Source organism: Camellia sinensis, chromosome 7 (genome assembly GCF_055761805.1).
Source record: "Camellia sinensis isolate YWXY chromosome 7, ASM5576180v1, whole genome shotgun sequence".
In the NCBI taxonomy this organism is placed as follows: Eukaryota; Viridiplantae; Streptophyta; class Magnoliopsida; order Ericales; family Theaceae; genus Camellia; species Camellia sinensis.
Window position 1 is genome coordinate 191,982,476 of NC_138967.1, and position 14,361 is coordinate 191,996,836.

The 14,361-nt window shown below is 33.2% G+C and overlaps 2 protein-coding genes across 4 annotated transcripts; one reads left to right on the plus strand and one right to left on the minus strand.

Annotated features, from left to right (window-relative positions):
* Positions 1–610: 610 nt before the first annotated feature.
* On the plus strand, positions 611–9,018 carry LOC114258013 (DEK domain-containing chromatin associated protein). Of its 2 annotated transcripts, none has more exons than XM_028197839.2 (12): positions 611–791; positions 1,737–2,519; positions 2,622–2,655; positions 3,154–3,233; positions 4,335–4,394; positions 4,577–4,687; positions 5,075–5,155; positions 5,261–5,344; positions 5,952–6,432; positions 6,692–6,804; positions 7,415–7,445; positions 8,554–9,018. In XM_028197839.2, exons 2-12 carry the CDS (start codon positions 1,824–1,826, stop codon positions 8,712–8,714), a joined length of 1,932 nt encoding a protein of 643 aa, XP_028053640.2. In that variant the 5' UTR covers positions 611–791; positions 1,737–1,823; the 3' UTR covers positions 8,715–9,018. The 2 variants fall into 2 exon arrangements, with proteins under 2 accessions (XP_028053640.2, XP_028053639.2); XM_028197838.2 differs by having other exon boundaries at positions 645–791; positions 2,604–2,655.
* A 3,383-nt stretch (positions 9,019–12,401) lies between these two features.
* On the minus strand, positions 12,402–14,065 carry LOC114258011 (nuclear transcription factor Y subunit B-3). 2 transcript variants are annotated; one of them, XM_082880253.1, is made up of 2 exons: positions 13,375–14,065; positions 12,402–13,282 (listed from the first exon to the last, which is right to left on the minus strand). In XM_082880253.1, exon 2 carries the CDS (start codon positions 13,260–13,262, stop codon positions 12,636–12,638), a length of 627 nt encoding a protein of 208 aa, XP_082736379.1. In that variant the 5' UTR covers positions 13,263–13,282; positions 13,375–14,065; the 3' UTR covers positions 12,402–12,635. The 2 variants fall into 2 exon arrangements, with proteins under 2 accessions (XP_082736379.1, XP_082736380.1); XM_082880254.1 differs by having other exon boundaries at positions 13,593–14,042.
* Positions 14,066–14,361: the final 296 nt, after the last annotated feature.

A 14,361-nucleotide genomic window follows, 5' to 3' on the forward strand; every position in this document is an offset into this window, starting at 1 on the left:
AATATGAAAATTTTGACTTTTTTTTAATAACTTTTTAATTTTTACAAATTATGCCAAACCAAGCAGTGTAGAGCCAAACTTCTTACCCTTATATGATTACTATCCATTTCCCTTAATAACAAATAGTAATCATCCAAATTATCTCATATTTTATTTCAGTATAAACAAATAAACCTTTGCATGTATAATCCTATTCAAGAAATCATATAACTAGTTTGTTTCGAGGCAAATAAAAAAACCCGAGTGCTATCTTAAAAGTCAAATTATTCTTTTTATTTTTTTATTAAAAAAAATTAAAAAATTACGATTTACTAAAATATTTAAAAATAAATTTCCAAACACAGCCTTTTCTTTCTCCCAATCCTATTAATTTTTTTAATTTTAAAAAAAAATATATATAAAAGCTAAATAAATAATGTGGATTAAAAAAATAAAAAAATAAATTCTTATTCGTGTTACCAAATCCAGTGAAGTCATCTATGGGGTAACACTCAAATCCGAACGAATATCACATCTCCACCGTCAATTTCCAGATTCCGTGAATGAACAGATCTGAGCCGTTTGCTTCAGTTCCTGTTACCTGATTTCTGACACTCTCGTCCTACCTGGCATTTAACTGGTTTTAAAATCCGGATTTGAAGTCCGGACTATAAATACTCCGCTCAGAAAAGTGTCCCCACTCAGAGGTTCGAATTGTGAAATCGTTGAAACAAGAGAGAGAGAGATAGAGAACTCGTGAGAGTTCAATTGCGAGAGCTTCGAATGAGCGAACAGCGTGGCTCGAAATCTCTGTAAGTCTCAAATATTCAACTCGTATATCTCATTCACCTCGCAATTTCTGTTTTTTATTTTTATCTGTGATTTTTTTTCTTTGTTCATTTGATTTTGAGGTAAAGATTACATTTTTTTGCAGCCTAGGGTTTTTATATTTTCCTCAAATATTCCATGTTCTTCGACTATCTTGTTACTTTCTGCTTGTTTTATTTATGAATTTCTGTAAATTTCGTAGTTTCTGATTATGTCAGGATAGTTCCGATCTTGTTAGGGCTTGCCGATTTTTCTGTTTATGTTCTGTCCTGTAAACAAAAGTTTTGAATTTTTAAAATTTTATTTTATGTAAAAAAAATTCCATTTGAAAAGAGTTTAGATTGTTATTTTTTTTAATGTACAATGCATATAGGGAGTAACTCCTCTCAAGACTCCATCATCTCCATACCACAAAGTGGGGGTCTTATGGGCCGACGATGCTGATCCGAACAGGTCATCTAGTAGACCTTGAAAATAAAAATATATATGCAAAAAAATAGTTTTGATTAGACATTGATAGATATACTAATTTATTGTTTTATAAAATAGGATTTTAGTTTAAAATCATATTTATCGTTGATTTCATAAAACAAAACCTAATTAAATAAAACATGATTAATTAATGTATCTATTGTTATCGGATCAAACTATTTTTTGCATATATATATATATATATATTATTCTCTTCGAGGCCTATGAAATGAGTGGTTTCGGATTACTGTCATGGGTCCCGTGGGGCTCACGAAGTGGAGTCTCAAGGGATATGAAAATGATGGAGTCTTGAGGGAGCTGCTCCCATGCATATAAGCGCACACATGTTTGTTCCTGCTATTGGAAATCCATTTTTTGTTTGATTTTTGTTTTGATATTTTCTTGTCTGGGATTTTAATTTTTATTTTAAAACTTAAAAGATGAGAACTTTTTTGCAGAGTTTGTTGATGGCCTAAGCTTGACAGGCTTGTTGGGTCAGCAAAGAGAGTAATTTGGGTTGGGTGTTATTTTGAATTTGATCAACTATGGGCGAAGAAGAGGCAGTGGTTGCAGTTGAGGCAGAGGAAAATGGGACTACCACACCTGAGAATAAGGGTGAAGATGTTCCTCAGAAAAAAGAGCTGGAAAAGGATGGAGTAAAAGAAATGGAAGAAGATGGTAAAGATGATGAGAAAGTTGAGACACAGGAAATGGATGTCGACCAAGAGGCCAAGAAAACCAAAGAAGAAGAGAAAATTGCCAAAAAGGGAAGTAAAGAAGAGGAAGAGGAAGAGGAAAAAAAGGTAGATACCAGAAGTGAGGCAATGGATGATGAAATGGAGGCAAAAGAAGCTGAGGAGGGTGAGGAAAAGGTTGTGGAGAAGGTGGATGAATTAAAGGAGGAAGAAGAAAATGATGTAGACTGTAAACCAGAGAAGGTGGATGAATTAAAGGAGGAAGAAGAAAAGGATGAAGCGAGTAAACCAGAGAAGAAGGATGAATTAATAGAGGAAGAAGAAAAGGATGAAGAAAGTACACCACAGAAAGCGTCAAAGAGGCGTGGAAAAGGGAAGACCTCTGCAGTAAAAATCAACAGCAATAAAAAGGAGGTGGAAGGGAAAAAGGAGTGGAAAACCCCCATTAGTTCTGCACTTGATCGCCCCGTACGGGAACGGAAATCTGTAGAAAGGCTGGTTGCATCTTTCGAAATAGAAACTGTCAAGGAATTCCATATTGAAAAGGTTTCCTTCTATCTTTCGGTTTGCAGTTGATGTTTTTAGAATAAAGTTCAGTTGTGACAGTTTTGGTCAATATTTAGTTCACAGTTTGCCTTGGAATTGCAGGGCAGCGGTGTCGCACTGAAAGACATACCTAATGGTATGTTACCTAACTTTTTTATTCTCTCTACTTTCCTTCATTTATTTTTTTGATAGGCAAATAAAATGTATTATCTAACGAAAAAATTTGCTTGAAAAGGCAAGACTAGGACATTACATTAGCATGACTTGTTCATAGTTACTGTTTTCATGATTGTTGTGATTGTCATATAGCAAAACTCGTTATAATGATGTATACTTGTTGCTTGAAGTTTCTTGACAATAGTCGTTTTGTCTTGAGATGAGGTATGTTCAAGTTTTTTTTTTTATTATATATTATTTTCATATATTTTAAGTTCAGTGTATTATCTTTGTGTCTCACAAACTGTGTCTGGAAATTTGTTTCTTGTCATATTTTTATATGCTATGTGTATACTGGACAAGTTGTTAGAATCGTATTGTTATTGCTTATTTTACATTTTCGTATTGTATGTGATATCTGTTTATTGCAACTCAAAAATGAACTGTGTCATTTTCTGAACCATGGTTTCTGTTTCAGTGTCATACAAATTATCAAAAAGGAAGACTGATGACACTTTAAAATTGCTTCATACGATTCTCTTTGGAAGGAGAGGAAAGGTAATTTGTATGTTAATCTTTCATTCTAAAATTGTAATTTACTCTCTCCCCCTTTTGCCAACCCTCTGGTTGGTTGTAGCCACACATGTAAACACTGCCTTAAAGCCATTCAGATTCTCTCTCATTCTGGAGGCAAGCTTCTCTCATGCAACTGGACTCCATTCCCTTATAGAATATTCACCTTCTGCTTGGAGTAGTTCTAGGAGCTTAAATTGCGTGACGGGCTTTCAGTAAATCTTGCACCTTTAATAACTCTTATGGAAGAGGGCTGCTATATATCACCAAATTAGTTTATCAGAACTTTTCACTTCCTATGTGGTTCCCAATGTAGCATGATATATACACATGGCTTTTAATGAATCAATATTCAATACACCTAAGAGGAGAAACACAGTAGTGAAACAAAACCGGTGATAAATAGCATTTCTCAATAATACAAGGTCCCTTGATGAAGTTCTGAACCTTGCCTTCCTCTGTAAGTATTGTAACCAATATTTATTTATTGAAGCATTGTTTGACATGACCAAAATAGGTGTATTCATAGTGTCATATCTTTTCTCATGGAGTGGCCTTCTTGCTTTGGCCATTCTATGGATTTACCTGTAGTTGGTAGAGCATCATATTGTCGCTAGTTTAAGTCATGGGCTCATGGTATTCCTGCCATATAAACATAAATCAACATTAATTCTTATGAATCCCAACTCTTTGCTCAATCACCCTTCATTACTGGATATATAAATTTTGGAATTTATCAGTTGGAATATCAACCCTGATAGCTTCATTTTTTTAATTAATTAAGGGATTCGTTTAAAGTGAAGTTAGCTGGAACTTGACATTAATGTAGAACCCAGCCACAACAAACGAAAAAAAGAAGAAAGAAAGATAGAAAGAAAGCATAGAGACTCTTGGCATCTTTTGCTAATTCCCTACAACTACAAGTTTTTTCTTAGGTTGCTTTCATCGACTTTTGCCAACCATGTGCGATGCAGTAGTTGGTCTTGGTCCAGTTATCTTCTTTTGTTGAATAGGCCTCTGTGTGTTTTCCATTTGGTGAAGAATAAAATGTGCTCCGATCTTACTGTGTTTCTTGACCTTATGCAGGCAGCTCAGGTCAAAAGTAATATTTCTCGGTTTTCTGGTTTTGTGTGGAATGACAATGAGGTAAAGAGTCCATCTTAGAGAGATATTCAAGTGCTTTGTCCATAATAAAATGTGTTTGTTTTCTTTCTTATCCAGGACATTTATATTATTTTTTCACCACTTAGATGTTTGGAAACCTCATTTTATTACTAAAATAAATAAACCATTGAGCTTTTGGTTTCTGACTCTTGCAATCATTGCAGGAAAAACAAAAGATAAAAGTAAAAGAAAAACTTGACAAATGCATTAAAGAGAAGTTGTTGGAATTCTGTGATGTGCTTGACATGCCAGTTACCAAAGCTAATACAAGGAAGGTTCGTTGATATCTTACTGCTGCATGTACTGCATGGATAGTTTTTTTGAATTGTTCTCCCAACAGGAAAATATCATTGAATTATTGGTCACATGTTGTTGGATGCTTAACATTCTGAAATTAATGCATATTGGCAGGGTAGATTGTCAACAGACACCCACCCGTTCACAAGCACTGCATGCTCAGACTAGGCATATTCAATGAAAGAACCTGCTAGTTTAATAGTTTGACTCACTCTGCATGGTACATCATCAAGTAGAAAAACTTAAATCTAATTCTTTTAGTAGTAGACTGATTGGTTGTAGTCTGAGTCATAATGCAAACTAGATTTGCTTAAAGGTGAGTATGTCTTTTGTTGTTATCATGATGAGTTTAATTGTGCACACAGGAAGATATTGTTGCAAAGTTGATAGACTTCTTGGTGGCCCCTCATGCATTGACTACCGAGTTACTTGCTGAAAAAGAGCAGGTTGGTTTACGTTGTGCAACAAAGTTCATCAAATGCTCCTCTTCACTAAGATAACTGCTATTTTTCCTTTGATTCTTATATAATCTATTCTTGTCTGTACACCAGTCAAGTAAGGGAAAAAAACGTAAGAGGGAAGTCAAACGAAGCGCATCAACGTCTGGCAGCACGCCATCAAAACGGTCAGCTAAGGTACCATTGTTTTCTTGCTAACAATACAAGTAGATCTGTATAATTAGTGTTATAATAGTTGAAGGATGTGGGTTCTTGTTTTACGTGTTCACCTCTTGTTAAGGTTGGGTATCAATAAGGACATGGGGTTTAGTTTGCGATCTGATGGTCTATGAATTTGGTGAATTGCAGTTGTGGAAAATGCCCATTAAAAGATTCGCAATTGTTGTATGGTTCCCTGAAAATTTATGTCATTGCATTATTTTGGTTCTCTAATATTCTGTCCATGTTGGACTGTTTGAAACAATAGAGCAAGCTGGGTGCTGCTATTATCTGGGGGCTACGTAATCATGAAATTGATGATGACGACTTGCATCTTCTGCTTTTCTGGTTTCTTTTTGTGCGCCACACCTTTTAGCAGCATTTATGGATCTTTCCGGAAGCAAATCATATATATTTTTTAGGAATCTTTCTCCTTGAAATTGAGAAAGGCAAAATAAAACAAAACAAACTCATTAAAAAAAAGATTGAGGTATGCAATTTTGTATCATAGTTTGACCTTTTTTTTTTTGGGTGCAACTTGCTTCATGTCTTTTGTTGTCTCCTCTATCTTTGGTGTATTTTGCAGAGTCGAAAAAGGATTGAGAATGCATCTAAAGAGACGGAGAATATGCTGGAAACAGAAGACGAGTTAGATAAAGAAGAAGAGGAAGAGGAGGAACATGAAGAAGAGGAAACTGTGAATGGTGTTCCTGAAAGCTCTGAAAGTGATGTACCTGAAGAGAATAAAGATGAGTCTGAAGAAGAGTCTGAAGAAGACACAGGTAAATACAAACGAGGTTCAAAAAATTCATCTGCAAAGAAGAAATCTTCAGGAAAGACAAAAACCAAGAAAGTTGCTACTCTGAAGAAATCTACTCCACCCACCAAAAAAACACCTTTGAAATCTACTCCACCCACAAAAAGAACACCTTTGAAATCATCATCAAATCGTTCTAAGGTTGATGATAGCAGTGATAGTCCAAAGACATTCTCAAGGAAGAAAAGAACTGAGGTTGTTAAGGAAAAGTCCACAGCTCCAAAGAAACCTGCTTCCATGGAGAAAACTGGTCAGTATCATTATTTTATCTTTCTTTCCTTGCACAAGCTGTGTACATTTGTTCTGCTTGTAAGAATTTCCAGCGCTAGTGTTGTGGTTTACATTTTGAAGATTTTCATAGGGATTCCCTCAATGTCGACAATTATTTTTGAGAAATCGTCTTATACTTGATTTTTTCATTCTATGAAAAAGTGCAAAAAATAGAGATCTGGGCAAGATTTTTTTTCATCTGAATTAACTTTCTGAAGGTTTTGTCTGTTTTTGTGAAGGTAAAAAGGTCGCGAAAGGGAAAGACAAACCTAAAGAAGTGAAATTAAGGCCAAGTGATGATGAACTCAGAAAGGCAATATGCGAAATTCTTAAGGAAGTTGACTTCAACACGGTAAGAATTTGATCTCTCTATAATAGTTGTGAAGTAATTTCTTAGAAACCAAATAGTCTACGCCTTTGTTGTTTGTTGGAGTAGCTGGACTACCATATAATAAAACATGCACATAATGTTGAGCTAGTCTATACACAACAGAAAACGACATCTGAATAATAGGACGACGAAGTCTTCTTTAAAGAAGTCTAAAAGGGTTATCATTTCTACAATCACGTCCTTGTGCAATACTGGGGATGAGCTGCATTGCCAGGAAATTTTTTCCCCATAAACTCGTCCACCCCTTTTTGTTACACTTGATTAGCATGAAGGAATAGAATAGCTAATTGAAGATTGGAAACTTCCAGATGTGGTTGTGGTGGTTGATTCATAGATTCTTTTCCTCCTAGGAAACCTTTGCTGTCAAAATGACATTTTCTTCGTGAAGAATGTCAACTATTTTCATGTTAATTGTTTGTTTTTGTGCTTGCCAAAATCTACTTATTTTTCTTATTGTGCTGAGCTGAGCAAAGTCAGCTTTTACCGAGTACAAATTAGCTTATTTTATTCAATGTTTGATGATTTTGTAATGTGGTAACACGAGTTGTATCTTCCTTGCTGTGTTGTGCAGGCTACCTTCACTGACATTCTGAAACAACTCGGTATGCCCTCTTCATTTTTATTTTTTGCATAAATCAAAGTATGATGCTTTGTTTAGTTGAGATTTCATATCTAATAATATTTTTATTAAAATGTGTTCTATTGCATTAGATTTAGTAGTTTGTGCTTGAAAGTTTAGATGGCATTCAAGTTGCTTCTACTATCGCCTATGTAATTGATTTTTGCAACCTAACTGAAGTGTTCTATTTTCTATGTTATAAATTAATGTCATATAAAATTATCGTACATATGTTTTTTTCTCTTCAAATTATATATGTCACAGCATACTTTATATCATTTTAAAATATTTTTGTCCTTTCAATTTCTAGAGATCTTTAATTGAAAAACAAATGGGAAAGCAGACTAAAGCCTCGTTTGGGAACATGCTAATTTAGGCCTCGTTTGGGAACAGGCTAATTTAGTAACTTTTTGACTATTTAGCTAAAAAGGTAGGTAAAAAAAACTTGTATGTTTGGGATAACTTTTTGGCTAATTACGAAAATATGTGCAAAAAGTAGAGAGAAAAGAGAATTTTTGATTTTTTGGTATAAGTTGTTGGCTTTTTGACTAATTTAGTAACTTTTTGGCTAATTGGCTAAAAAACTAAGTCCCCAAACGGGGCCTAAGTACTTTTTAGCTATTTGGCTAAAAAGGTAGGTAAAAAAAATTTGTATGTTTGGGATGACTTTTTGGCTAATTACGAAAAGATGTGCAAAAAGTAGAGAGAAAAGAGAATCTTTGACTTTTTGGTATGGGTTGTTAGCTTTTGGCTAATTTAGTAACTTTTTGACTAATTGGCTAAAATAGCCTCTTGCCAAACGAGGCCTAAATATTCACAATTACTCTTTAAATGTAAGCTGCTACTATTCAATCATTATTCCTACAATTATATTTTTTCCTTCTAGGTTTATATGGTATTTTACTACTTTCTTTCTCAAAAGCATTGCTCGGGTGCACTGCTAGTTATCTGCTTAATTTCATCAAAATACAAGTCATTTAAAATTAGTGAATATGGTGAAATCTCGTTGAAATATAGAGCCTTGTATATATTTTCGTTATTGATCATGATTTTTTCATTTGCACCTGTGATAAAACCTTGCCAATGCACAGCTGGGCGCTTTAAAATGGATCTTACGCCCCGAAAGGCTTCGATAAAGTTCATGATCCAAGAAGAACTTACCAAACTAGCTGATGAGGCAGATGATGAAGAAGATGAAGGTGATACCGAGAAAGATAAGACCCAACCTTCCGGTCAAGGTGTTGAGGCTTGAACGCCAAGGTAAAACATAAATTAGATTAAAATGGAATAGTTTTTCTTTAGCTTCACAACCCTTTTTTTCAAATTTAGCAATCTGTCGTTTCTCAATGTGTTGTTTTGTCTGTCTTTAAAAATAGCAGTCTGTAATTTATTGTTATAAGTTTATTAACTTTGAGTCAAAAACTTATGATTTTCCAGAAATTGTTAGGTTTAGAACTGCTCGAGTTATGCTGCACGATTGCAGTTATTATGTACACAAACGAAAATTTGTAGGAATTCTTCTATGTTTTAACTTAACTGACTTTTTTTGTTGACAATTAGAGATGGATATTGTGATCTTGTCGGAGTTAGTTTTCGTTACGGATTCATGTTATATTCGGTCAATTCTAACTTGGAATAGTTGTGTTTTGGTTTGTTGATTAGCCGACTAATGGCCCGGTTTTTTGTGAAAAAGCACTGTCATTCTGGTATATTGCTTTACAGAAGGTTTGCTGATCTGGGTTGCAAATATTTTTTTTTCCATATTTTTTTGTAGAAATTGAAAGTGAGAACTTGATTTGGTGTGTGTGTTTTGTTTTAAAAAAAAGTTGAATTCTTTTGAAAACAATACAATCTTGTTTTGGAGTACATGTTTGTTTTGTTCCAGTTTTTCATTTGTCGGTCACCACTCCACTGTCGGTCATAACTCACTAAACATATTTCTTCAGTTTTGTTTTTATTTGTTTTTTAAAAAAAAATTGTGCCCCAAATAAGTTTTTTGGTTTTGTTTTCTACAAAAATAAAAAATTGTTTTCTATTTACATCACTAAATTTTTATGAGTTAAAAAATTGATTTTAATACAGAACATGAAGCTAATGGGCAAGACAAGACTACAAATGTGAAATGTCATGTTATGATCCAAATCTTCCATTGCTAAAGACAAATTGTCCCACTTAGTGTAGTGGAGCACTCACTTACTACACGGGGGATTCTATTTACACTTAAATAAATAATAATTTAGTACGGCCAATAAAAATTTTAAAATTTTAATTAATATCATACTCTAATATAAATTTATTAATAAAAATAGTTCACATTAAATTTTAAAATAAATTTTTTTTTTCCTTGATAAATTTTAATCATTTATACATATTTTTCATATTAAATTTTTTCATCTTCTTTTTCAAAATTTCATTATCTTCACTTTATCTTCTTCCTTTTATCAAAATTTTACTCCATTCCATTAAAATTTACCACTATTATTAAACAAAAAAAGAACCTTAGATCTTGAAAGGAAAGTCTAAGAGGAGGAGGAGGTAGCGAAGTTTTGGCATAAAACAACCTTATCAATCATTCTTTGATCTTTATGATGAGATTTTTAAAAAAAGTAAATCGTGTCAATCTCACATTATGAAACTCACTTTACAAAATATTATTCTAGAACCCATAAAATCATTAGAATCATTATTAGAATAAGAAAAAAAAAAACTCACAAAAATCTCAGAGAGAAAAAAGTTCCCAATTGTAGAGAGCGAACGCACAGTTTTTAATGAAAAACAAACCTTACTTCTGTATATCCATATATGATATACATATATATAAAGAGAGAGAGGAGATGGGAGAGAGATACCCAACGTTGAGGAGAGAGGAGAAAGAGGAAGTATTTTTTTTTAATTGATTTGTTTATTATTTAGATGTACTATAAATTATTATTTTATATAAAATGTAATTTAGTAAAAAAATATAAAATGTATTAAGAATAAATTATAAAATTAAATAATTAAATAAAAAATAATAAGAAATTGGGCGTACTAAACAATTTTTTTTGGTGCAAATAGAATCAGCCTTACTACACTAATCTAATTATTATTAGGACAATTTTTATGATAGTCCTAATCATTAGGAGCTTAATACACTCTTTAAAAAAATTATATTATAAAACACTTTGTTTTGTTCTTTTATAAATCCAACATAGTAAGTAGATAAGAATTTCAATCTCTCTTTTTAATATTTTTAAAATTTTTAATTCATATATGCAATTATAATGGTACTGTTTCAGCTAAAATTTTCAACAACGGACCAAAAAAGAGAAGCAAAAGACCCGTTGAAAATTTTCACTAACATAAAAAACTAACTTAGGGTCCGTTTGGGAAGAGTTTTTCTAGATTTTTTTGGTTATTTTAGCCACAAAAGATAAAATAGACTATTTTAGTCACAAAAATAAAACATTACATCTAACTCATAGTCATTACATTCTTCTCTCACAAAAAAAGTCAAAAAAATTAAAAAGTCAAAAAATCTTTCCCAAACCAAATTTTTTAACCAAGGCTAAAATAGTCAAAAAGGCTAAAAAATCAAAAAACCAACTCACTTTCTAAACGGAAGCTTAATTTGGTATTTATCAAATGTGCCATGACTTTAAAATTTGGGTGCTGTTATGGTGTGCAACTCCTTAAGGTTGCACACCATATGCAACCAACACAAAAAGTATAAGTGGAAGGTGTAAATATAAAACAAGACAGCAACAGAAAGACGTAAGTATATAACGTAAGTTGCACACTTAACAAAAGTTCTTAAATTTTTTTATTATATCTCTATTTTCTATGAATATTTGTAAAACACATAGTGGGTATGGTCCTCAAATTCTATAAAAATTGCCTCTATTTTATTTGTATATCTCAACGTACACTGAGATTATTTTCAAGTATTTTAAATGTTAATTAATAATACCAATTTTACCGAGTCAATTTTATTAATACAAACATGTCAATATCACTTCTTATTTTATTTTTTAAAAATCAAAGGGGTGCATATTTTCTTTAATCGATTATTCCAATAGTTTTTAAATTTTAGAAATGAAAAAAAAAATTATTAAAAATATGTAATAAAAAATTATAAAAATTAATTTGTAGGAAAAAATTTAAATTGAAAGTTGTGCAGCCGTAATTGTTGTCTTTTGGTAAATAATGTTAACTTTTTAACTTTTTGAGTAACCTTTTAACTTTTTAACTTTTTTACAAGTTTCTAAACTTGACCTTAGAATAGATAAGAATTTCAATATCTCTTTTTAATATTTTTAAATTTTTTAATTCATATATGATATTATAATGGTATTGTTTAAGATAAAATTTTCAACAACGGACCAAAAAAGAGAAGCAAAAGACCCGACGAAAATTTTCACTAACATAAAAAACTAATTTAATTTGGTATTTATCAAATGTACCATGACTTTAAAATTTTTATTATATCTCTATTTTCTATGAATATTTGTAAAACACATAGTGGGTATGGTCCTCAAATTCTATAAAAATTGCCTCTATTTTATTTGTATATGTCAACGTACACTGAGATTATTTTCAAGTATTTCAAATGTTAATTAATAATATCAATTTTATCGAGTCAATTTTATGAGTAATACAAACATGTCAATATCACTTCTTATTTTACTTTTTAAAAATCAAAGGGGTGCATATTTTCTTTAATCGATTATTCCAATAGTTTTTAAATTTTAGAAATGAAAAAAATAAAATTATTAAATTTATTTATTTATCTCCTCATGAACTGCTTATTTCACAATATGTAACAAATTTATCTTCAATTGGTATAAAAATTAATTTTTATTTTTTATTTTTTATGCACATACCTTAACTCTATTAAACAAAATTTCTAATTTTGCCACTGCAAAACATGTTGTCTACTATAATATGTATATGTTAAAAATAAACACAATCCAACTATGCATTTTTCAATATATTTAACCCACAAAAAAATCAATCACAACCTACCCTACCCCACACGTCTTTAAACTTTTCCTAGACAAACAAACCTACCCCACTATTTTCTCTTTCTAATCCAAAATTTCAACAGAAAAAAAATAAAAAGCAAATGAAAAATCATATAACATTCTTTTTCTCAAAACTTTTCAAAAATACCAAAAAGTGGTATTTTGAGAAGCTACCTAGATCTCCCATCAGAAGACCCGGATCCGGGATAACCCGATCCGATCTTATGCCCACCACCACTACCCATTTGATGATGATAACCACCCGATCCTCCGTACACGTGTCCATGATGATGCTGATGACCCATCATCATCGCATTTGAAGCCATCTCTCCATACAACCCTCCCTCACCAAATCCAACCCCACTGTTACCGTAATTTACCACGCCGCCACTAACACCGCCGCCGCCGTCTCCGCCACTATCGCCGCCTTGACGTCCGGCCATGGCAGTCTTCTCTCCTTCCATATCTCTGAACCTCAGCAAATACACCTTCAATGGCTCGACGTATTCTTCAAACCCTAGCGTCGTCATGGCCCAGAGCAAATCGTCGCCGTTGATCGTCTTCCGCTTCTCTCTCTGACATTTGTCGGAGGCTTCGCCGGTGATGAAGCTGATGAACTCTGAGACGCACTCTTGAACTGTTTCCTTGGCGTCCTTGGAGATCTTGGCGTTCGCTGGTAAAGCCTTTTTCATGATTCGACTCACGTTCGCGATCGGAAGGAACCTGTCTTGTTCCCTCGGTGATAGCTCGCTGTTCGAGTTGTTGTGTCCTCCTGATTCGTTATCTGAATCCGCCATGGATATAGATATAACTTCTTCTGAAAGAAAAAAAAAAAAAAAAAAACTGTAAATTGTTACGCAAACAAATTCGTATTCGAATTGGACGTGACAGTGAGGTCAGATCGATTACGAAACAACTTCAAGAAGTAGAATAGAACGTAGTGGTTCGATTTCGATGGAATTGAAACCCGTATCAGTCCGGTAGTGTGAAGATATTAATATTTCAATTCAATGGATCGAAGCCGATGAATTTTCCGGTGAGAGTTGATTTTTTTTTTTTTTTTTTGGGGTGAAAATTCACCAACAAACAGCAGATAAAATCAGTTGCAGAGATTCAAAAACACGAACACGTTGGTTAAAGACACAGATTAGTCTTCACTCCGAAGAAACTGCAAAGAATTAGGGTTTTGAAAGGGTTTCGACTTGCAGAGATTCAAGAATTCGAAGAAGTTGTTTACGAGCACAGATTAGACTCTTCTCACTCAGCAGAGCCGCAAGAACGTGACGCAAACGGTAGGAATTCGACGAAACTGCAGAGAATTAGGGTTTGAAAGGTCTTCGAGTTGCAGAGATTGAAGAACGAGCACAAATTATACTCTTTTCACTCAGCAGAACCGCGAGAACGTGAAGTAAATTGTTGAAACTGCAGAGAATGAGGGTTCGAAAGGGCTTCGAGTTGCAGAGAAACAAGGGTTTGAAAGATTCTAGAATCGCCGGCGAGAGTCCACTGAGCCGGCTAGAAGCGTGTTGAAGACGAGAGTGCTGAGAGAGAGAGAGAGAGAGAGAGACAGAGAGAGTGATTGGTGGTCCGTCGGATCATGGTTATAAAGAACGCGATCGACTACGACACGTGGACGCTTTTGGACCGTTGTTTGCGGATAAGTATGCGGTTATAAGGACCAGCTTGGTACCATCCGATTGGCTGAAGAGGAGAGATCTGAACCGTTGGAATGATATCTGGTACGTGGTCGGCTACATAGATTTCTTTTAAATAAAAAAATCAAATATAAAGTAATAAATCCAACTAACTTTTCTTACACTAGTGTAGTAGCTGTCAAGGATCACATTCACATCATATTTAAACAAAAAAATTACTTAGGCTTTATTTGTCAGAATT

What these genes read in the sequence shown, in the direction of transcription:
- LOC114258013 (XM_028197838.2), top strand. Translation starts at nt 1,824, where the DNA reads ATGGGCGAAGAAGAGGCAGTGGTTGCAGTTGAGGCAGAGGAAAATGGG. An exon ending in ACTGAAAGACATACCTAATG is followed by an intron (nt 2,656 to 3,153) that starts GTATGTTACCTA and finishes TTTCTGTTTCAG; the next exon opens with TGTCATACAAATTATCAAAA. An exon ending in TACTTGCTGAAAAAGAGCAG is followed by an intron (nt 5,156 to 5,260) that starts GTTGGTTTACGT and finishes TCTGTACACCAG; the next exon opens with TCAAGTAAGGGAAAAAAACG.
- LOC114258011 (XM_082880253.1), bottom strand. Translation starts at nt 13,262, where the DNA reads ATGGCGGATTCAGATAACGAATCAGGAGGACACAACAACTCGAACAGC.